Here is a 21,416-nt window from a genome sequence, read left to right as displayed (position 1 = left end):
CCAGGCGAGGAGCGACCGCCTCGGTTCTGCCAGCCAATGGGGGAGGCAGGAAGCTCTACCGCAAGCTCAACCAATGAGGTGGCTTCTAACGGCTTCGGCGTCTCTGACTCTAGGAGCGGCGGGAATCCTGGTCTCTCAGAGCAGCGGCCTCGAGCGGGGGTTCGCGCAGGAGCGCGCGCCAGGTGAGGTGAGGTGGGCAACGGCCGGCGGGGAGCGGGGGCCGCCCGTGGCCTGTGAAGGGAGGGTGCGAAGAGCGAGGGGGGGCGGTGAGGGGACGCCCGTGGCCTGTGAAGGGAGGGGGGGCTCTGGGTGGAGGAGGGAGAGGAGCGAGCGGGGGGGTCGGGCCGGTGAGGGAAGCGGGGGGGGGGGGTCGCCCTGTGAAGGGAGGGGGGCTCCAGGATGCCCCCCACTCTGCCTCCATGGCGCCTTGGTACAGAAGATTTGGCAATCTAATCCACCTTTATTCTCCTTTCAGTTCACACTACAGCCACCTTGGTGCATGTGTCCTGTCTAACTGGCCTCATTCTCCCAAGCTGGGACTGACCTCTGGTATCCGAGTTGAGAATTTGTAGTCTTCAATTCAGTAAAAAACATGGATCGTTGGCCCAGGACTGGGACACACCGGGATCAGCAGGAGCCCAGTGCAACCGCAGTTTCAGCTGATTCAACCACTACGGTTGGCTGTAGCAGTGCCAAGGCAGAGGAAGCCATGCATGGTTTACAAGTTCAACCTGGGAAGCGTGTGACAGAGCAGGACCCAGAAAGGGTGTCAAAAAAATGCAAATATGATGAGAGCTACATTGAACTTGGATTTACATGGCCTGGGGACGCTGGATATCCTCAGCCGCAGTGTGTTCTATGCGGTGAAGTTTTACCAAACAGTCTTAAACCGTCCCTTCTTCGCCAGCATCTAGAGACTGAACACAATCAATTTAAAGACAAACCGGCTCAGTTTTTCAATCTCAAAGTGGAAGAGCTAAAAAGCAGTAAAAAAAATTGCCATAGAATTCTTGCATGGAAAATGTAAGTGCACTTCGAGCTTCATATTTCATGAGTTACGGAGTGGCTAAAACAGGAGAACCACACACGATTACAGAAGATTTCCTTATACCTGCTATGAAGGCCGTGGTGAAGTGCATGCTCGGTGAAAAAGCAGAAGAAAAACTTGATTCCATACCCCTCTCCAATGACACTGTGTCACGCTGCATTGCCGATATGGCTGAAAATGTTCTTTCTCAGCTTGTGAATCGTGTTAGAAACAGTGACTATTATTCTTTGCAATTAGACAAGTCCACGGATTTAGACAGCCTAGCTAAGCTTTTGGTTTATGTCCGTTATATGTATGAAAATACCATACATGAAGACTTTCTCTTTTGTCATTCCCTGCCTACCCAAACAACAGAAGAAGAGATTTTTTTGCTGCTTGATAACTTCATGAGTGAGAATAGAATTGACTGGTCTCGCTTGTAGGGATTTCTACTGATGGGGCAAAATCGATGATGGGAAAGCACAGTGGAGTTGTGGTTCGCCTCAAGGCTGTAGCAACAGAAGCCACATGGGTGTACTGCAGCATCAATAGAGAGGCCTTAGCTTCCCCAAAAATGCCTGAAAACTTAATGTCAGTGTTGTCTGATGCTGTCAAAATGGTTAACTTCATTACGGGTCAGTGTCAAAATTCAAGAATTTTTGCTACCCTGTGTGATGAAATGGGAAATGACCATTTGCCGCTACTAATGCACACAGAGGTTCACTGGCTGTTGCGTGGCAAAGTGCTGACACGACTCTTTGAGCTGCACAGCAAGCTTCAAGTTTTTTTCACTGATCACCTCCCCTTTGCACAGTCGTCTTGCTTGGAAGATACTGCCTTGCTTCAGCGATTAGCCTACTGGGCAGACATTTTTTCTTGCCTCAACGAGCTCAGTTTAGGCCTTCAAGGCTTAAGCACCACTATATTCAAAACACAAGACAAAATCGAATCCATGATTAAGAAACTACTATTTTGGGATAGCTGCTTAAAGAGAAATGAGATTGACTCCTTTCCAACGCTGCAAGAGTTTTTTGCAGCAAATGACAATATGCTGTTACATGAGAGTGTGAAAGCTGACATGGAGCATTTGCAACCAACTTAGCAAACAACTTAGAAAATATTTCCCCAAAATGGACAATGCAAGTTCCTGGATACGCAATCCATTTAAAGTACCTCAGTCTCTCCCAATCCCTCCTCGGCCAGTGCGTGAGCAGGAGAAACTTTTAGATCTCTCTTGTGACAGTGGGCTTGAATTAAAGTTCGAATGCAAACCTTTGGCAGACTTCTGGGTGCAAAGGATGGAAGATTACCCATAACTGTCAAAACTAGCTGTCAAGTTTCTGATGCCCTTCTCCACAACATACCTTTGTGAGACTGGATTCTCTGCTCTCATGGCGATGGAGACAGAGTACCTCAGAGATTAAATGCTGAAAATGACTTGCGACTGAAGCTCTCTCCAATTTTCCCTGCCATCAGTGATTTGTGTGATAAAAAGCAAGGACATCCATCACACTGATAGGTAAGCATTATATATATATTTTTTTGTTAACATCAATAAGTACTGTACATTAGTCACCAAGAATTTTAAAATGCCAATAATATATTTTTTTATTATCGAGGTCAGCTGTAGAAATGTATGGATAGTGAACTTTTCTTTGCTTCCTTTTCTGTATTTTTTTTATCATCAACAAAAATACATGATTGGCGTTTTTAAATGCTTAGTCACGAACAGCTATGTCTGAGTGATTGAGACCAGCATGGAGGCTTCATTAATTGGAATTGATTACAATAAAATGACCATGAAAGCTTCTAATTTAATGTTTAGAACAACTAGAAACTTGTTTGAGGGACTACTTTTATCCAAAGTGGGGGTATATTTGATATAATAATTGTAACGAACAATTTTATCCAGGACAACACACTCCAGGGCCACCCTTCTCTGGGGCTGCTGGAGCCTGTGAATGTATTATTCTTTTTTCAGTGCCCAAAAGTGCCTGAGAGAGCCAGAAATGCTGGCTGCAAGAGCTATGGACAAATAGGGCTGGGCTGGGGTGTGCTGTCACTGCAGTCTGTACACACACCTGCAGAAACACTTGGACGCACATACATGAGGGCATGCTGTACGGGTTTGAATTTATTATAATTGTTTATAAAATAGGCTGGGTTTTCTTTCTCCTCATTCCTCTACATGCTGAGCAAATTCCTCTTCAACAGGCGGAATATATCCCTTGGGACCCAAAAGGGTTTTCCCAAGTTCTGGTTGCCCTTATAAAAATAGGCAATGCCTACCTGAGAAGGGGGGGGAACCTTTGAGCAGCTCCCTCAGGTGTTGGGACTGAAGCAGCTGCACTTAGCTTCAAAAAAGTAAACTGCGCAGGAAGAAGTTGCTGATCTAGAGAGAAACAACTCCACTCATGGATTGGAAGAGTTTCAGACTGTATGTGGTTCTGGTCATGATTTGGTTTTAGTTCTGTGTGAACAGTAGAGCTGGGCACATTGAAGAAAAAAAAAAGTACTGTTTTTTCACCACAAAATGCATTTTTGGGGGTCCAAAACTATTTGCTGAATTCAGCGAACAGTTTTGGCTGGTTTAAAAAATTTCAAAAGTCAAAAAAATTTTTTTTTTTTTTTTTTTAATTGAACACCCAAAAAGCCACAGGACTTCTTCTGAAGCGAATTTCCCTGGGTGCTGACTCCGAGACAAACTGATCTCTTTGCCCAGAAAAGGATTTTCTTTACCAACAAGGTGTTTCCTGGCGCTTGCAAGTAGGGTGCTAGAGATGAGCCCTGTATCACTGTTGCTAGTACATGGAGTACATTGCTGCAGCCTGTGAACTCCACACTCCTCTGCAAACTATGCAGTTTACCCAGTAAGACATCAATAAAAAACAAACAAAAAAATGAGAACAGATGACCAAGAGGGAAACCTGGGCCCATACCCAACTCAACACTTGGGCTGGTACGCCATTAGCCTAGGTTTGTTGTCTTCTGTTCTACACTTCGGTCCAGCTTGGGACCATCTGTTCTGCACATGGTACATGCCCATCACGGGTCATGTCCCCGCTGACATCAGCATAGCGGGCAAAGAGGCGAGCAAACCAAGTGCAACACCTTGTAAACTGCTCCAAGTCCCACTGTGAGGACACCTGCTAGTGGGTCATTTGATTTGCTCTAGCTCAGATGGGTGGAAGGTGGAAGGAAATGGTGTGGGAAGCTCTGTCTCTGCTACCCCTGGGATGGCTAGCTCCAGTCACTAACTCTGTCCGACTCAGTCTCTGCTTCGGTCTGCTCTCCATGCTGTCAGGCGAGGCTGATTCTCCGTTGCTGAACCAAGCCTGAGCAGAGGAACTATTTGCAGAGTTCAGCGGTAGGGCTCGGCGTCCCCTGAAAGAAGATGAAACAGTGTGACGAGGTGAGGATAGTAGAGGGCAGGGAACATTTTCCATCATGTCTCTGCTTTCCAGTCTTTACTCGCTCTTCTCTGGTCTGCTGCTTTATAAAGCTGCCTGTTTTGTCTGACCTGGGAATTTGCTGCGGAGATCATCAGCAAATCATCACTGCCCAGGATGGATAATGTCTTGCCAAGCCACAACATTCAGCAGAGAGCTCTCACCCCAGCAAGAGGGTAATGCACAGGAAGATTTGGCTTTTAGATGTGCGGAGCACCCACAAACCCTGTTGAAGTCAATGAGTGCTGCGGGTGCTCAGCACCTCTGCAAATCAGGCCCTCTGTGGTTTGTGGGATTGGCTAATAAGTGAGTGTTCATAACCACTGGGTGCAGAGCTAGTGCTGGAGTGTGCAAACTGCAGTCAAGGCTGTAGGCACGTGCGGTAGCCCCTGGTTCCGCTAGTGAGCAGCTCTGCCAACAGCATCCCCTCTGTCTCCTGAGAGAAGTGGCTGCCCACCATCCCTCCTCTGACTTCTAGGGGGCAGCAGCTCCCCTCCAATGCTGCATTAAGTTCCACCAAATAGGGTACAGCACCACAAAGATATAAAGATATTACTTTACTCACCTTGTCTCTCTAATATCCTAGGACCTACACAGCTACAATACACTGCATACAAGGAGGAGGAGCAGGCAAAGATTGGGAAGAAGAGACAGAAGATGCAGAGAGGAGGAGGAGAGCTGGGTTGGGGTGAAGGGAAGCTGGAGACAGTGGGGGGTGAAGGAGGAAGGGGAATTAACTAGTGCAGACCAGCATGTCCATGTAGTTATGGAGGTGTGCAGTGACTGAGGCTGCAGAAGATCTTGTGGAGGAACTGGCCTCCCTGAGGCAATTCACACATCCTGACCAGTTCTGCCTTTGCCTGTTTGTCTCGCCCACTTTATTGCTACTTCCCACCTGGAGACCCAGGCTGATGATAGTGATTAAGACTGAGGATTGCAAGTCCTACTCCAAGGGAAGGAGGCATTCCAAGTGTAAAGGAAAGTCAGAATAGGAACCAGGACCTAGCAGTGATCAAACCAGTTTCTAAATGAACCCAAAGCACATCTCTGAAAGTCTCTTCCTTATCCCTGCATTTAGCTGGGAGCTGCATTCCCAGAATTGTGTTCTGCAAAATGGTGGCCTCCTAAGCCACTTCATTGTTTTGTTAATTGTCATTGACAGTTTAATAACTTCTGAAGTTATTTCAGCTTCCTAGCGACTGGATGCCATGACTAGAATCCCCTTGTGCGCTACAGTTTCCCTGCGTTATGGAGTCTTACCCTTTGAAGAGGAAGCTGCAGGTGATCAGTATGTCAAACAGGAGGAACTTCAGCAACAACGCTCTGATGGCCAAGAGAAGCAGGATTTGTGAACAGACGGGCAGAGCTGAAACAGATGGAATCATGTACTTGATCAGGCCTTGGGGTGCCATGCAGAAGAATTACCAATGGTCCCTATTGGGACTGTGTATGGCTGCACTGCCCAACCTTCTACACAAGAGGGTCACATAAACCTAAGCACAACCTTGTGTGTGCCAAACAGCTTCCACATATTTTAATAAGATTTAAAGTAACCTGTATTGATTTACATTTTAAGTTCTCTTGTTTCAGATGTATTTAGAGAGGTTGTTTCTATGTACGGTATTGTCTGTTTACACTCTTGGGAAACTAAAGCTGTAAACATGATGCCAAAACGCTAATAAATCAGACGTTAGTATATTGTGTTGAAGCAGGCCACGGGCCGTATGAAATGCTCTGGTGGGCTGGAGGTTGGGCACCCTTGGTCTAAGCAATAGGAGTCAGTCTGAAAGACCTAATTCACCTCCTCTAGAATGCAGGTACTTAGTGTAGCATATTCATTGCTTTCATCAGTGTAGTTATAATGAAATATTACTGCTATTGTACTTCTACCCCTCCTACGTCCAACAGTACCAGAACCATTGGCCTAGAGGAAGCAGCTCTGGGCTGGGCACTTGGAACTCTGGCGACTTGTCAGCTCTGCTACCCACTGTGTGACCTTGGGCAAGTCACAGAATCGTAAAAGTGTAGGACTGGAAGGGACCTCAGTAGGTCAGCTAGTCCAGTCCCCTGCACTCAAGGCAGGACTCATAATAACTGGACCATTCCTTACAGTTGTTTGTCTAACCTGTTCTTAAAAACCTCCAATGATGGAGATTCCACAACCTCCCTAGGCAGTTTTGTTCCAGTGCTTAACTACCCTGATAGGAAGTTATTCCTAATGTCCAGCCTAAAGCTCCCTTGCTGCAATTTAAGCCTGTTGCTTCTTGTCCTATCCTCAGAGGTTAAGGAGAACAATGTATCACCCTCCTCCTTGTAGCAACCTTTTATGTATTTGAAAACTGTTCCTCCCACCCCATCTTTTCTTTTCCAGAAAAATAAAACCCAGTTTTTTCAGTCTTCCGTCATAGGTCATGTTTTCTAGACCTTTCTCCATTTTTGGGTCTTCTCTTCTGGACTTTCTTCAATTTGTTCGCATCTTTCCTGAAATATGGCACCCAGAACTGGACACAGTACTCCAGCCAAGGCCTAAATCTGCCTGGACTAGAGTTGAAGAATTACTTCTTGTGGTTTGCTTTTTTTGCAACAGTGTTACACTGTTGACCCGTATTTAGCTTGTGATCCACTGTGACCACCAGATACCTTTCCACAGTACTCCTTCCTAGGCAGTCATTTAGTATGTGCAATTCATTGTTTCTTCCTAAGTGGAGTACTTACTTCAGACCATTTCTCCAGTTTGTCCAGATCATTTTGAATTTTAATCTTATCCTCCAAAGCACTTGCAACCCCTCCCAGCTTGGTATAGTCCGTAAACTTTGTAAGTGTCCTCTCTGTGCCATTATCTAAATCATTTGTTGCTGATCCTGTGCCTCAATTTCCTCTTCTGTAAAATGGTAGATGTGGCTTCATCTTGGATTTCACTGTCTCTTTTCACCCCCACATCCAAGCTGTGCCTAAATCTTCCCACTTCTTCCTGTACAGCATCCCCAAGATCTGTCCTTCCCTCTCTGCCCACACAGCCGAAACTGTTGTCTGAGCCTTGATCGTCTCATGCATTGACCACTGCCCTTTCCTCCTCCTCCTCCTCTGTGGCCTCAATGCCTGCCCCCCTCCTTCTCAAATCTATTCAAAATGCACCTGCCAAGATCATCTTCCATGCTCTGACTACCTCACTCCCCTTTTAAAGTCCATCCACTGGCTCGCCTTCTCCCATCACAAACACATACTTCTTGTCCATACTTCCAGAACCCTCCACAAATTAGCCCTCCCCACCTATCCAGCCTGCTACATTATGCAAAGTCAATTCTCCCCTTCATTCCACCAGTGCCAGCCTCGATCGCCCACATCTCCGACAAGCATTCTCACAATCTGTCCTACGCTGCCTCTTAGCAGGGGGAGAAGCTCCCAGTTGAAATCCATAAAGCCACCACTTTAACCTCTTTCATGTCCCTTCCCCAGACTCACTTCTGCCATGATGTACATCACAAACTACACCGTGATAATGGCTGGGCAGGTGCAGTGCTGGGATCATTGCTAAGAATCTCACACCTCCTATTCCATTTGTTATCCTGTCCCCTCACCCCACCCACCTGTTTATGTCTGTGTAATAGGCAGAGGAGATAGAGTTTAAGGTCAAAAGGAGCCACCAGAATTCTAGCCTGACTGCCTGTAGATCACAGGCCATTAACCACACCTAGCACCTGCAGGTTAAACCCAACAACCGAAATTAGACCAAAGTATTACAGCTCACAGGAGACTAGACTATTTTGAGGGACTGGCGTGCCTCAGTGCCCGAGGGCCCTGCAATAGCAAGGAAATGGATTAAGTGAGATATTCCCAGATGATCCTGGCAAGCTACACTGTCTAGGTGATAAGTGTTTATGGAGTTGTTCCTTTCTTGACACTAGGGCCAGGACAGCATCACTGGAAGTCTGTAGTGTTCACAGGTAAGATTGGAGGATCTCTCTCCAGCCCTTGCACTGAACAGCATCTCAAAGTAAAATGTGGGTTTAGCATCCCAGTTATTCTTGTTTTGTGGCACTTTATAGTCTCAGGGACCACATCCATAAATGGTTTTCCCATCCTGCAAATAGTTCTGAGTTAAATTTTTTTTCCTGTCCTGAATCAGGACAAAAAGTCAATCTAAAATATTCACAAACAAAAACATTTTCAGTTCAGATCAATTGAGACATTTTGTTGCAATAATTTCAAAACATTTCCTTTCGATTTCAACCTTTTTCCTTGACTTTTTTTCCCCAGTTAACTTAAATTTTAAAATGAAAAGCTGTTTCAAACCAGACAACCAACATTTAGTGTTTAGAAAACAACAGAACACAATGTTTTGCCAACTTCAAAACTTCTTTTTCAAAAATGTTTCAGGTCAGGAGATTTGTGAAAACCGCCCCTGGTCTGCAAGTGATTTTAATTTTGAGGAATCTACATTTTTAGATGAAATAATGTTTCATTGCAAAATTCCTGACCTGCTCTATTGGGGAGCTGACTTCTCAACTCTGAGATCAACTGCCCTTCCTGACCAGGTCAGATTCAGAAGAGCCAGCTGTGTGGCTGTTTGCCTTTGAGTGCCGACATGCAGGTCTGCTGCTACCAGTGCAGATCCAGGGTTGCAGAGCAGAAAGGCTCTAAGAGCAATTCTGCTGACAGCTTCTTTCTTTGGCAAGGGTTGGTCAATTCACAACCTGCATCTTTCATCCAGCCACTAAAGCTCTTGGAAACAGTGGCCAAAATACTGCTTTCATTTACACTGCTGCAAATCTAGACTAACTTTATTACTCCAGACTTGGACCTGTGTAAGTGAGGCCAAAATGTATCCCCGTTTCTTCAAATGTTCATTTTCAGAAAAGGCTTAAACTGGAGGTGGTGTCCACACACCTCTTTCCACATCCCTTCTGTTTCCATCAAAGAATCAGCTGGATTCAAACAGGCAGTGTGAATGTGCTGGGAGGAATGCACAGTTATTGCTTACCACTTCGCTCTTCATCCAGACATTGCTCTTCTACGTGGTCTTCTACAAGACAGAGTTGTAACTATTAGTAAGAGGAATTATACTAATTGTAATAGTACCAACTGCATGGTTAAAGCTCAGAACGGTTCCCAACCCAAACTCCTGCTCACACCGTTCTCGTCACTTTCCAGTTCATTCACCTTTTGGGTTGACATCTTTCTTGCTCAAAGGGGTGGAGTTTTGGAAAGCCTGAGTGCATTCTCTTGAGGGTTTTCTGAGATAATTATGTATAATACATACTTTTCCTGCTTTAAAACAAGCTACTCCTTCATCCCCCTTTTTTGCACGGATAATGCAAACAACTTCACATTTTAGATTCTCTACTTTGCCAAGTTTTAAAATGAGACAGGGGTGTTTGAAGAACTGGGACTGATTATGCATAATTTATTTTAAGTAATTAGCTGAAAACACTTCATTAGGGGTATACCTATAGATGTCCAACTAGCTGATAGAAGGGATGCACGCACCAAGTGCCTCTGGATCAGTTAGCTCACAAGCTCTACTGGTGAAATGGACAAAGCTTGGAAAGGTCACACACCAGCTTCGTGCTTTTTCTTAAAATAGTCATTGCACTAGGATATTAAATGCAGAAAATTACATCACTGCACAGACACGTCCCTAAAAGTTGGGACAAATGCTTTTTGTGGTGGGGGTAACACATTGAACTAAGCAACTGCCGAGATGATTTTCCAAGGCCCAAACAAGAGCTGGGAGGTAGCTGCCCAACTCACATTGATTCTCCACGGGAGTCAGGTGCCTGAGCCCTCTTTGAGCCTTTGAAAGTTCCCTTACCCCCAATACCCAAATCCTACAGGATGGGTAAAATATGGGTACTAAAGTTGTGGCTACAACTGACTTGTTCATTTCCCACCTTTGTGATTTTTAACTGTGCAGCTGTCACATTCCATCTGTGCACTTTATATTCATTAGACTGAAAACCACCCTATAAAAACGTCACTGAACAAAACAATTTCCCAGACATATGGAGCACCAGGAACCTGATCTCATCCTTGTATAGAAAAGTGGCAAGCCCCCAGGCTTTAAAAAGTCATGGCTATGTATGTACTGTGTTAGATCCAGGCAAAACGCATCAGCAAACCAGAGTTACGTAATTAATAGTTACATGCCTGAGGAAAAGCAATACCGTGTTCTCAAGTTTTCTCTTTATGTAATCGAAGCATATTTAGAATCTTAGCTCAACACAGCTTTTTGCCTCATCCAGATTTTTGCAAATGTTGTTTCAAAGTATTGACTCTCAAACACTTGATCCCGTTTCCCTCAACCCCTCCAGAAAGATTTGGAGACCAGGCTTATGAAAATGCAGCTGGCTTAGTTTTGAGAGAAGGTGTGTATATGTCGAAATTGGGCTTATAGTGGAAGGTTAGCTTCAACCTGACTATGGTGCATTTCCCTGTAGAGATCTCTTTAATGCAGAGAGCTGTGTGTGTGTCTCCTTCTCACATGAGTCTCCACTCTCCTACATCTCTATTCTATTGTTGCAGAAAGGAATGTCAGCCCTGCCAGGTCTGTTGAGACTAGAGCTTCTTGACCCTTTTGTGCCATATTTGCTATTAATCAAGCTCTCCTTGGGTGACAGTGTCCCCATGGGGGGACCCTTCAAGATAACTATTTTTCCCTGGGGTGCTGTGTTTGAATTAACTGTCTGACATTTGCACTTTGTCTGCATTGTTGCAAATGGGCAGTGGGAGCCACTGCATCCGCCACTGGACCCTCACTTTCTCGCCCAGGTCATTCAGGGATAACACAATGTGACCAAGGGAAATGGAGAGGAACGCGGGGCTCCCAGGGGACTGGAGGTGGAGGGAGGTGGGGGCAGGGAAGTGACAGAAAAGAGATGGGGTCTGTGGTGTTGGATATTCTCTTCGCCTGGTACCTACCAGAGATCAGCAGGGACCTGGCACTCCACACCTGGGCGGTTCTGTTCTGTCTCACATGGCAGGCGAGGGATTCCCAGGACTCCAGTTCTACGGTGTGGACGGAGAGGTGAGAGACTGTGCTGAATGTACCGTCTTCCTCCCTGGAAACCCCGTAAGTGAAGGAGTCCAGGGCACTTCCATTCTCATTTGAAAACCAGATGGCATCTGCCGTGTCCTGGGAGAGGTCGTTCACCACACAAACCACTAGGGTCTTCCTCTCGCCGTTAATGACCATGGTAAGTGGGGGCGCCAAGGTAGGAAAAGGGGCTGCGGTGCTGCCTGGGGGGAGAAAGAGCATGGCAGGTCTCAGCCACAAGGCCTCCCTGACCCTGGAGCCCCTTTGACTGGGAGCAGTGAGACTAAAACTGGTTTCAAACCTCTCGGGAAGGATTGCCTCGTGAGGCAAGTATCCCTGTTTGGCCAGCTATTAGTGCCCAATTGGGGGTTGGGTCCATGTCTGGCTGCCCCAGCCCCACTGCCATTTGTTGGAACAAAAACCCCAGGCCTCAATGCTCCTTTGCAGGGTGTAGCTAATCACTTAACGGGTACACGCTGGCTACTCCTTTCCTCCCCTCCCACAGTATCTGCAGTCTTGGGCCTCTAGCTACACGGTGCCTGCAGAACCCACCCGGCCCAGAATGTTTCTCCTGGGGTGTGTGTGTGTGTGTGCAGCCCACCCTGGGGAGCAGGCAAATGTCCTGCCAAGGAGGAGAGCGTGGAGCTGAGTGAAGCAGGAGGCACCTGCCCCAGGGGACAGGTATACTCACAGCTCAGAAGCTGAAGTACTGTGGTGGCCAGGAGCTGTCCAAGCAGCCATGAGGGCAGGTCCATGGTGAGAGGCTGCAACCTCTGAGCCAGGCATGAACAATGCAGCAGGCAGAGGGACCCCAGCCCATCTCTCAGCACCTTCCCCTCCCCTCCGCTTTCCCTGCCCCTTTCTAACGGTCTTTTGCCAGCTGCCTAACCAGCTGCTGTGCACCCTGGCAAACAAACCTGTGCACCTTTTAACCCTTTGCGTGCTCACATGGCTATAGGCAGTGAGAGCCTAAATCCACCCTAATGGCCCTGAGCCCAGCCCTGTGGGAGCACGAGCTGACCTGACTGGGTCCCCCCAACTGCAAATCCCACAGGGAAAGGGGAGCACAGAGACCCCAATTCGCAGCTGCACTGGGCACAGCAGATGGCGCCCATGGAGATGCCCCAGCAGGTTTCCATGAGCCAAGGCAACAGTAAGGACAGGGTCAGCCATTCCCTGCTCCTTGGAAGGTCTCAAACACACACCCGCTGGGCCTGGGCAGTGCGGCACACCACATCACACTGGATTTGCCTGGTGCAAAGGGGGCCGGCTGCAGGGATCAGGCCCAGAGAGCATGGGGCTGAGGGGAGGAGTGCCCCCAACACTGGCATGCAGGTGTGGCATTGAGGAGGGGGTATGCACAGGTAGCCCCAGTGGTATAGTGGTAACCAAAGAACTGGGTCAGCTAATCTAACCTAAACGCTATAAACTGGGTTAACTCCATTTCCCCTTGCCTGCACTGCTGGGCGGCCAGTGCCTACAGCCTGGAGTCTATGACTCCTGCTGGCCCCTCCAAGCAGCCAGGAAGTGAGTACCCCCTGCTGACATCGGTCCTGAGGGAGACTCAGGCCCAGGGCGGGGGGGGGGGGGGGGGGCAGGGAGGGAGGGAAGCGAGGACAGGAGAGCCACTCGCTGTTCTTACCCAGTACCCGGCTAAGGGGAGGGGAACATGACAAACGGCGATGCAGTGTGCCACAGGGTCCCACAGATGGTGCTGGATGGTTTGGCACGGCGTGTGCCTGGGCAGGGGTCTCAGTGATGGGAGCAAGCAGGAGCTGCACCAGTGGTTGTGAATCCAGGGTGCAGACTAAGGTCACTCCTGGTTGGGGGAGTCACTGCAAGGCGCCCTATCGGGAGGGTGTTGTGCGTGGGGGTGTGTTTGTGTGTCACTGTGAGGCTCTCTCCAGGGCTCATGGTGTGTGCGGGGGAATTGCTGTGAGGTTTCCTTGCAGCTAGTGGGGCGTGTAAGGGAGAGTTGCTGCCATGATGTGTATGTGGGGCAATCACTGGGGCACACCAGAGGCCAAGGTGCGGGACATGTGGGAAGAAGCCCATTTGCTCCAGGCTATGTATGGTAGCTGAGTGCAGTGCTATGGCCCGTGCAGTGTAGGGGGGAATTGGGGGCAGTGCCACAGCCCGTGCAGTGCACGGGGGAGCTGGGGGCAGTGCCACAGCCCGTGCAGTGTAGGGGGGAATTGGGGGCAGTGCCACAGCCCGTGCAGTGCACGGGGGAGCTGGGGGCAGTGCCACAGCCCGTGCAGTGCACGGGGGAGCTGGGGGCAGTGCCACAGCCCGTGCAGTGCACGGGGGAGCTGGGGGCAGTGCTATGGCCCGTGCAGTGCACGGGGGAGCTGGGGGCAGTGCCACGGCCCGTGCAGTGTAGGGGGGAGCTGGGGGCAGTGCCACGGCCCGTGCAGTGAAGGGGGGAGCTGGGGGCAGTGCCACAGCCCGTGCAGTGTAGGGGGGAGCTGGGGGCAGTGCCACAGCCCGTGCAGTGAAGGGGGGAGCTGGGGGCAGTGCTATGGCCCGTGCAGTGCACGGGGGAGCTGGGGGCAGTGCCACAGCCCGTGCAGTGTAGGGGGGAGCTGGGGGCAGTGCCACGGCCCGTGCAGTGTAGGGGGGAGCTGGGGGCAGTGCCACGGCCCGTGCAGTGCATTGGTCACAGCCTACGGGCCAATGTCACTGCAGCAAAAACTGCACGGAGCCAGGAGAGCAGCGCAGCTCCTGGTACATTCCACACACCCCCCCGCCCCGGCTAACGTGGTACCTCCCATCCGGCTGGCGTGGTACCGGCCGCTGCCGGGCGGGGCCCGATCCTGCCCCTCGCCGCCCATGGAGCCCGGCGCGGAGCCGCGGAGCCAGGCGGGCCCAGGCCCGGCCCCGGCGCCCCCGGCCTCCTTCTCCGAGATCCTCCGCCTGGTGCGGAGCGGCCAGGACGTGCCCGGCCTCCACAGGCCCAACGTCACGGCGAGCCTGGCGAGCCCCACCCCCTCGCGCCTGGCCCGCAGGCCCAAGCCCTGGGAGCGGGCCCGCCCGGCCGAGCCCCCGCAGCCCTGACGCGAGCGCTCCGGGCTCCCGCTCTGCGCCCGGCCCCGGGAACCGCGCCTGGCCTGGCTCGGCACGCGGACTCCGGCGGGCGTTACAGGGCCGCATGGGACCGGCCTGCAACCGTCAGTCCCCCTTGCTGGGCACAGCTGAAGGACCTGGAGAGGCGTGTGCCCAGCTGGGCTGAGGAAGCCTCTCTCTGGCCCCTGGGCTCAGATTCATCACCTCTCCGTCCAACAACGCCCAGCGCCCCGTCCTGAGACCAGACCGCTCCATCCAACAACGCCCAGCGCCCCGTCCTGGGACCAGACCGCTCCATCCGACAACGCCCAGCGCCCCGTCCTGAGACCAGACCGCTCCATCCGACAACGCCCAGCGCCCCGTCCTGGGACCAGGCCGCGCCGTCCGACACGTCCCGCCCCCGGGCCTGGGACCAGACCGCTCCGTCCGACAACGCCCAGCGCCCCGTCCTGGGACCAGACCGCGCCGTCCGACAATGCCCAGCGCCCCGGCCTGGGACCAGACCGCTTCGTCCGACACGTCCCGCCCCCGGGCCTGGGACCAGACCGCTCCGTCCGACAACGCCCAGCGCCCCGTCCTGGGACCAGACCGCGCCGTCCGACAATGCCCAGCGCCCCGGCCTGGGACCAGACCGCGCCGTCCGACACGTCCCGCCCCCGGGCCTGGGTCCAGACCGCTCCGTCCGACACGTCCCGCCCCCGGGCCTGGGACCACACCGCCCCGTCCGACAACGCCCAGCGCCCCGTCCTGGGACCAGGCCGCGCCGTCCGACAACGCCCAGCACCCCGTCCTGAGACCAGGCCGCGCCGTCCGACATGTCCAGCGCCCGGTCCGGAGACCAGGCCGCTCCGTCCAACACACCAGCGCCCCGGTTACAGTGGGGTGTGGCAATGGCCGTTACTCGATATAGCCCAGAAACAGCTGTAAGAACAGCGAGCCTGCTCTCCTTAATGGCGGATAACTGGGTGTAGGTTGGCAGCTCTACCCGGCATTGTTAGCATGCAGCATTCACACTCCAGCCAGATGTACCCCACAAAGAGCCACTGCTTGCAGTGTCCGCGGTCAGGGTAGCTGAACTGGTGCTGAACGTGGTTTGGCTGCAACCACAGACAAGGAGCAGCTGTTTGGCGCTGGTGCTGCTGCACCTGTCCCTGCCGCTCACTCGTTATCACTCAGGACTTTCGGGTTTGTTTTTTTAAGGGAAAAACCTGACAGGCTAATGGCCTCTTCCCCACCCCCCTAGCAACCCTCCTTTCTTGGGGCAGAAGGTGCCTGATAAGAAGCCACTGGGTGTCAGGCTGGGGAAGGCAGACCCCCACTCAGACTAAAGCCTGTTCTGACTGGGGAGATGGTGGCAGCTAGAGCAGAGAGGACATCTAAGATACTGCTCATTACCTGAAATGATACAACGGGACCTGTCTCAACTGGCTCTTGCAGCAGATGGGGACATTCACACCCAAGTGAAATGACCGACTGGCAGCATCTGTGGAGGATTCTTGGTCAAACCAGCACTAACTAAACAGGCTTCTCCCTCCCCAGAGACTCTCCTCTAGGTGTGCACGGGGGATGGAGCGTCAGGGGCCTACGTTCTACCAGTCACTTAAAAGCTAGAATCCTCCTCAAAACCAAACCACAGTGACAATGATTCAGAGATGCTTCCGGGGTGTTCCTGTCCCCCATCTGTCCAATGGGGACATAACAGCCCTGTCCTGCCTCACAGGGGGGTTAGAATATAAATGCATGAGAGCTGGGGTTCTCAACCTTTCTTTCAGAGCCCCCACAACGTGCTATAAAAATGCCACAGCCCACTTGTGCCACAACTGTTTTTCTGCATATCCAGTAGATGAAAAACTATATTAAATGGATAGTTATACAGCTAAACACACACACCTGTAATATACAAAAGAAAAGAATATAGGTACAAAAATAAACTGATTGTTTTTGTTTTACTTACTCAGTGTGAAACTTGTTGCTGATCAACAATTCTGTCTAGACGTGGGGGTGTCTTCAAAAAGCACACGCACGTATCATGGTGAGTGTTAATCCTGGCTTGGTACTTTGTTTTCATTGATGTCACTGCCAACCTGCACAGCCGCAGCCTCTCCACCAGCCGGCTGGCCGGATGACCTGCACAAGCCCCAGTGTGATGGGCTTTGGCAGTGAGCTTTGGCTTTCTGCCCTGGGCCCCAGCGAGTTTAATGCTGACCCTGCTCTGGTTTTTTATTGGAGGCTGCTTGGAGTAGTGGCAAAAGTGCAAAGCCAAATACAGAGAGAGGGCCTGGGGTAGCGCCGTGAACTCTTGTGGTGCATTTCAGATTCACTTCTGTGCATGTTACAGTAATAACAGTGGTAACAAGCTGAAGTAACATTTAGTAACATCAATAGCCATGACCAGGTCTGACCATGACATTGGCCACATCCTCACTTGTTCGCACACACTTCAGAAACCACTTCATGTGGTTTTTTGGTGTATCTGGCTCATTTCGTCTGTGGCAGCCAGCCATGTGTTCAGCACCTGCCTGGGACGGGGTCCCCATCAGGGGGTGTCACCAGCATGATCCTGTGAGTCTCCCTCAGCTGGCCTACAAAATAGTACACACTGTGTATAGGGCTGGGCTGCAGACGACTCTGATCTGCACAGGGGCACCGGTGGAGAAGAACAATGCTGCACCTGCAGCTCTGGGTTTGTCAGTCCTGAGAGGCGAGTGACACACAACACACGCAATCCTTCTGGTTTTTAAATGTAATTGCAAAATTTGTAGATTTAAGCAATGTCATAATTACATTTAAACACTGGGAGGATTATGGAAAATCAGGGAGGGCTGGTATCTCTGCTGTCCGGCGGAGCCTGTCCCCATTAAAAAAAACTTTTTTGTGCAGAGATGGGAGTAAAAAATTGGGAATTTTTGAAAACCTATCACTGGGGGGGAGGCAACCAGTGTTTCAGGAATGTCCTCCAATGTGCAGCATATTCTATCCTGGGCCCTGAATTGGCATAAGATGGACTTGGATTTTCGAGAGGTCACAAATTTCAGCTGTAAACAGAAACCGTGCTGCAGCTACAACCAATGATTTTTCCATCTTTAGTTTTACAATAATTGCTAGAAATATACTATGAACTTGCAACTGACTTCACATTTTTGAAGCACCGCTCAATAATATTTAGCAAACACACCTAATTTGTTTTAGTTATTACTTATATTTAATACCGCAGGGTATTTTACTATTTTTCCAAGATCTGAATAAAGTACTATTTCTCTCATCCGTAATATAAAAAGATTTATTTTGCCACAAGTTTAGGTTAGTTAAAAATGAACTTTTACAAAACCAGAGTCACGTTTCCATGGAATAAAAAATAAAATTAAACAAGGGACAAGGCTTAAATGTTGCTGCTGCAGTGTTTGCAGCCCAAATTATGCTAGGACTGAGAACCAAGAAGTGACACTGACTAGAACCTGACTGTAACCAAAGTGAAGGTAACTAGTCTGTGTTAACTGTTCACACACTGAGAGAAGCAGAGATAGCAGGAAGTCATCAGACTTAAAGCCCAGATTGTGAATGGCCCAAGTGGCTGCTGAGGGGTGAGCAAGAACTTGTGCTGCTGCCCTGGGGCTGGGGCTAGCAAGAGCCTGCCCCCTTCACACTGGCTGGCAGAATGGGGCAATCTCCTCCCCGCAGTGAATGGCGCAGACTGCACTCTCGGCACTATGACAGACCGTGCCTCTCTGATGCGGGCTCTCTCCTAGAGAAGTGCCACTCTACCATGCCCTGACTTCGGGCTGTGCCTTCAAATCAGAAGTGTTTTCCCCTTTAATCATTGCAGATGTATTTCTCAAATAGGCAAAGAAATGATTTTTCCTGGCTGGCTGCACATGACAGGGACACTGTTAAGGCATTACGTTTGCTCCTTTAACAAAGACTTTTGGTGATCTTCCAGTGTTCAAGGACATTCCACTTTATTTAACCTCTTCAGCACAACTGTGGTACACCCCCGCCTGGAACAGCCATCACACAGTTACAAGATGCAGTATCTGGGACAAGGAGTTAACGCTTTAATTCCCAACCCACTAGTCCAATAAAGCATTGGCACTGCTCAGTTTTCATAAAGAGATTTTTGGCTAATATGAAACACAAGCAGAGAGGACTGTTACAGAGCTAACAGTGACTGTTAAGGGATCTGTACCGCTTCTCCATTTGATTGCTAAGTAATTTAGCAGATTATCTCCCCAGTTTAAGTACACAAATCAAACTAATCCCACAGCTGTTGCAGGATTTCAAGCTACGAGTCAATAGTCCTTTTAAATCCTCTGACAGAAAAATCTGGACATTTAAAAATTAGTTTTTCTAGAGTACTTGAATTGCTATTCACGTCCACAGTTAGTTCACATCGAGTTTCACTTTTATGTTCATGGCTGCCAACTCAGCCACAAAATACCGGAAGACATAAGGCACAGAAACAGTGTCGATTGTGTCGCTCTGATTGCACACAGTACAGTAGTATTTCCTATTGCGCGTCGTGGACCAGGAAGGCGGAGGCTTCTCCAACAAAGGAGAAAGCAAACTGCCACACTTGACACAGACGTGGGCCACAGAACGATCGGAACAGTTGAAGAGACGGTCATGCAGCAAGAAGGACGTGCCGTGAGCCAACAAGGCATCGCGTTCCATCTCTCCGAAGCGAATCCCACCCTGGACATTCCTCCCACCGATGGGCTGGTTGGTGACTTTATCTCTGGCTCCTGTCGTCCTCACTTGGAACTTGTCTGAAACCATGTGACGCAGGCGTTGATAGTATACAACTCCAATAAAAATGTCTGCCTCCAGTTCCACCCCACTGATTCCACTGTACATCCTCTCTGTTCCATAGTAGTTATAGCCAGCAGCCTTCAACATCTTGCCAAAGTATTCCAAGGCAGAGTTCTCCTCCGAAAATGTGAAGGGGGTGGCATCGTGACAGAGGCCATGCAATGCTGCAGACTTCCCTGCCATGCTCTCAATCAGCATTCCAATGGTCATTCGGGATGGAAAGCCATGAGGATTGAAGAGAATATCTGGAACCATTCCACTCTCTGTAAATGGCATGTCCTCAACTGGCCAGAGTCTGCTCAAAATACCCTTCTGTCCATGTCGGCTGGCAAATTTGTCCCCAATAGTTGGATTACGAGGGATTCTCATAGTGATGCAAACACTTTTAAATTTTCCATTTCCACTGTCATTGCTGCACACTTTGATGTTATCCACAATGCAACTTTCCTTACTCCTGGGAAGGGGAGAATAAAAAAGTCAATGAAAGTTTCAAAGTTGTTAACTTGGCAGCTCTGTGCCAGGAACTTTTGCCTGGAAACTGCTTTTAGAAAGAGACTTTATAAGTAGTACAGCCAAGCTATGTGAAATGAACTGGCTGTCTTGGGAAACTCAGCATTTCCTCAAGGAAGAAGCCATTTTGTAAGCATGGAGATCGAAACTACATTCGGGTTGGTTTTAGAAAGCATTACACTTGAAAAACGGGTTCCTCAAAGGCTGCTCAAGTCATTTCTAATACAATAATCAAAACTAGGATTTCTAAAAGATTTTTGATTTATGCACCATGAACAATGTAGAGTAAGAAGCAATTAAAACTAATTAATCTTTGCACTGTGGGAATTGATGGTCAAGCTGAGTTTCAATACCTGATAAGTTTCTTTACACTTTAAATGTGACCTGCAAATGAGAAAAAGTGGACTTTTGCCCCTTTTTTATTACATCATCATGAACTATAAAGACCTGAAAGTTGTGTGTGTGTGTGTTTTTTTTTTTTAAAAAAGGCTTTTAATTTTGCCCTCTCTTCCCCTTTCCATTAGAAATTCATGTCTAGTCTTGACTGCAGACTAAGAGGACTAGAGAATTAGTGAAACAGTGAGATCACAAGTGCCCACAGAGAGAGAGAGCTGATGATTTGAAAGGGGTAGGCCATTTTTAGTCAGAATATTCAAAAATGTTTGTTTTTGTTAATGCCTGTTTAACGTCAGCAACTAATATTTTAGTAAAGGGAAGGTTGTTCTTGTTGTTAAAAGATTCAACATCTTTGTCCCCTTAGTTTAAGGTGTCAAATCTCACAAATATCTCTGGGATCCTCCAGGAGAAAAAAGGAAGACAAACCTTGAGATTCCTGATATTTCTAAGGTATAATACAAACAGCAGAACCAGCCCGCTCCCCCCAAAACCACCATCTTTTAGGCCTTTTTTCATAAGCCCAATTTTTAAAATATCCTTTTTGTGTCACCTTTAACATTCTGGGCATGAAGATCAGCAGATGGAGGAGGCCATTGCCCACCCACACAGAGGAAGGTCACTGATCCTACATGTCTAGCTAGCGCACTGATAGGGTGTCATGACAGGTGGGTTCTATTCCTAGTTCTGCCACAGACTCTGTGCCTTGGTTTCTCCGTGAGTAAGACACGGATACCACTTACCTCCCAGCAATGGGGTAACTGAAAACAACTGCCTGAGCAATGTAGGAGCCTAGCTCCCATTTTCCAGAGTGACTTAGATCCTACGTACCTCTCACTGGAAGTCACCAGAACTTGGGCTCCTCAGTTGCTTAAGCACCTGTAAAAATCTTACCCAGAGTGCCTTAAGAAATTCTCGTGAAAGAAGCCAGAGTAGGAAAGCAGTGTAGTACTACACACACAATGGCTGCAGGAGGAGTAGTGGAGAGGGAGGAATCTCATATGCACAAGCTCTCCTCACCAGAACTGTCTCCAGTTTTACTTTATGATAAGCCCACCTTTTGTGTGTGTCTTTCCCTGGCTTTGTGAAGAAGCATGTGCAGCTTTTCAACACTTGCAGGGCTCAGAGGAAA

General features: G+C 49.2%; 2 protein-coding genes and 1 long non-coding RNA gene across 5 annotated transcripts in view; 1 reads left to right on the top strand and 2 right to left on the bottom strand.

Moving 5' to 3' along the window:
• The first annotated feature begins 119 nt into the window (after nucleotides 1-119).
• LOC128835153 (uncharacterized) lies at nucleotides 120-5,752 on the top strand. The gene is made up of 3 exons (XR_008444584.1): nucleotides 120-182; nucleotides 476-2,546; nucleotides 5,665-5,752. It is a non-coding gene; the product is annotated as an uncharacterized LOC128835153 (long non-coding RNA).
• PTCRA (pre T cell antigen receptor alpha) lies at nucleotides 2,546-14,360 on the bottom strand. Of its 2 annotated transcripts, none has more exons than XM_054024579.1 (5): nucleotides 14,277-14,360; nucleotides 11,395-11,712; nucleotides 9,458-9,499; nucleotides 5,737-5,842; nucleotides 2,546-4,411 (listed from the first exon to the last, which is right to left on the bottom strand). In XM_054024579.1, exons 1-5 carry the CDS (start codon nucleotides 14,341-14,343, stop codon nucleotides 4,204-4,206), a joined length of 741 nt encoding a protein of 246 aa, XP_053880554.1. In that variant the 5' UTR covers nucleotides 14,344-14,360; the 3' UTR covers nucleotides 2,546-4,203. The 2 variants fall into 2 exon arrangements, with proteins under 2 accessions (XP_053880554.1, XP_053880555.1); XM_054024580.1 differs by lacking the exon at nucleotides 14,277-14,360 and adding an exon at nucleotides 12,201-12,290.
• Nucleotides 14,361-17,839: 3,479 nt separating this feature from the next.
• Nucleotides 17,840-21,416, bottom strand: part of POLR1B (RNA polymerase I subunit B) — a 32,252-nt gene continuing 28,675 nt past the window's right edge. For both annotated transcript variants that reach the window (XM_054024577.1, XM_054024578.1), the window contains one exon: nucleotides 17,840-19,835. In XM_054024577.1, coding sequence (XP_053880552.1) covers nucleotides 18,953-19,835 — 883 coding nt within the window. In that variant the 3' untranslated portion in view covers nucleotides 17,840-18,952. The remainder of the gene's footprint in view (nucleotides 19,836-21,416) is intronic.

Source organism: Malaclemys terrapin, chromosome 3 (assembly GCF_027887155.1).
Source record: "Malaclemys terrapin pileata isolate rMalTer1 chromosome 3, rMalTer1.hap1, whole genome shotgun sequence".
In the NCBI taxonomy this organism is placed as follows: Eukaryota; Metazoa; Chordata; order Testudines; family Emydidae; genus Malaclemys; species Malaclemys terrapin.
The sequence above is the reverse complement of the archived record's forward strand: the minus strand, read 5'-3'. Positions and strand labels throughout refer to the sequence as shown.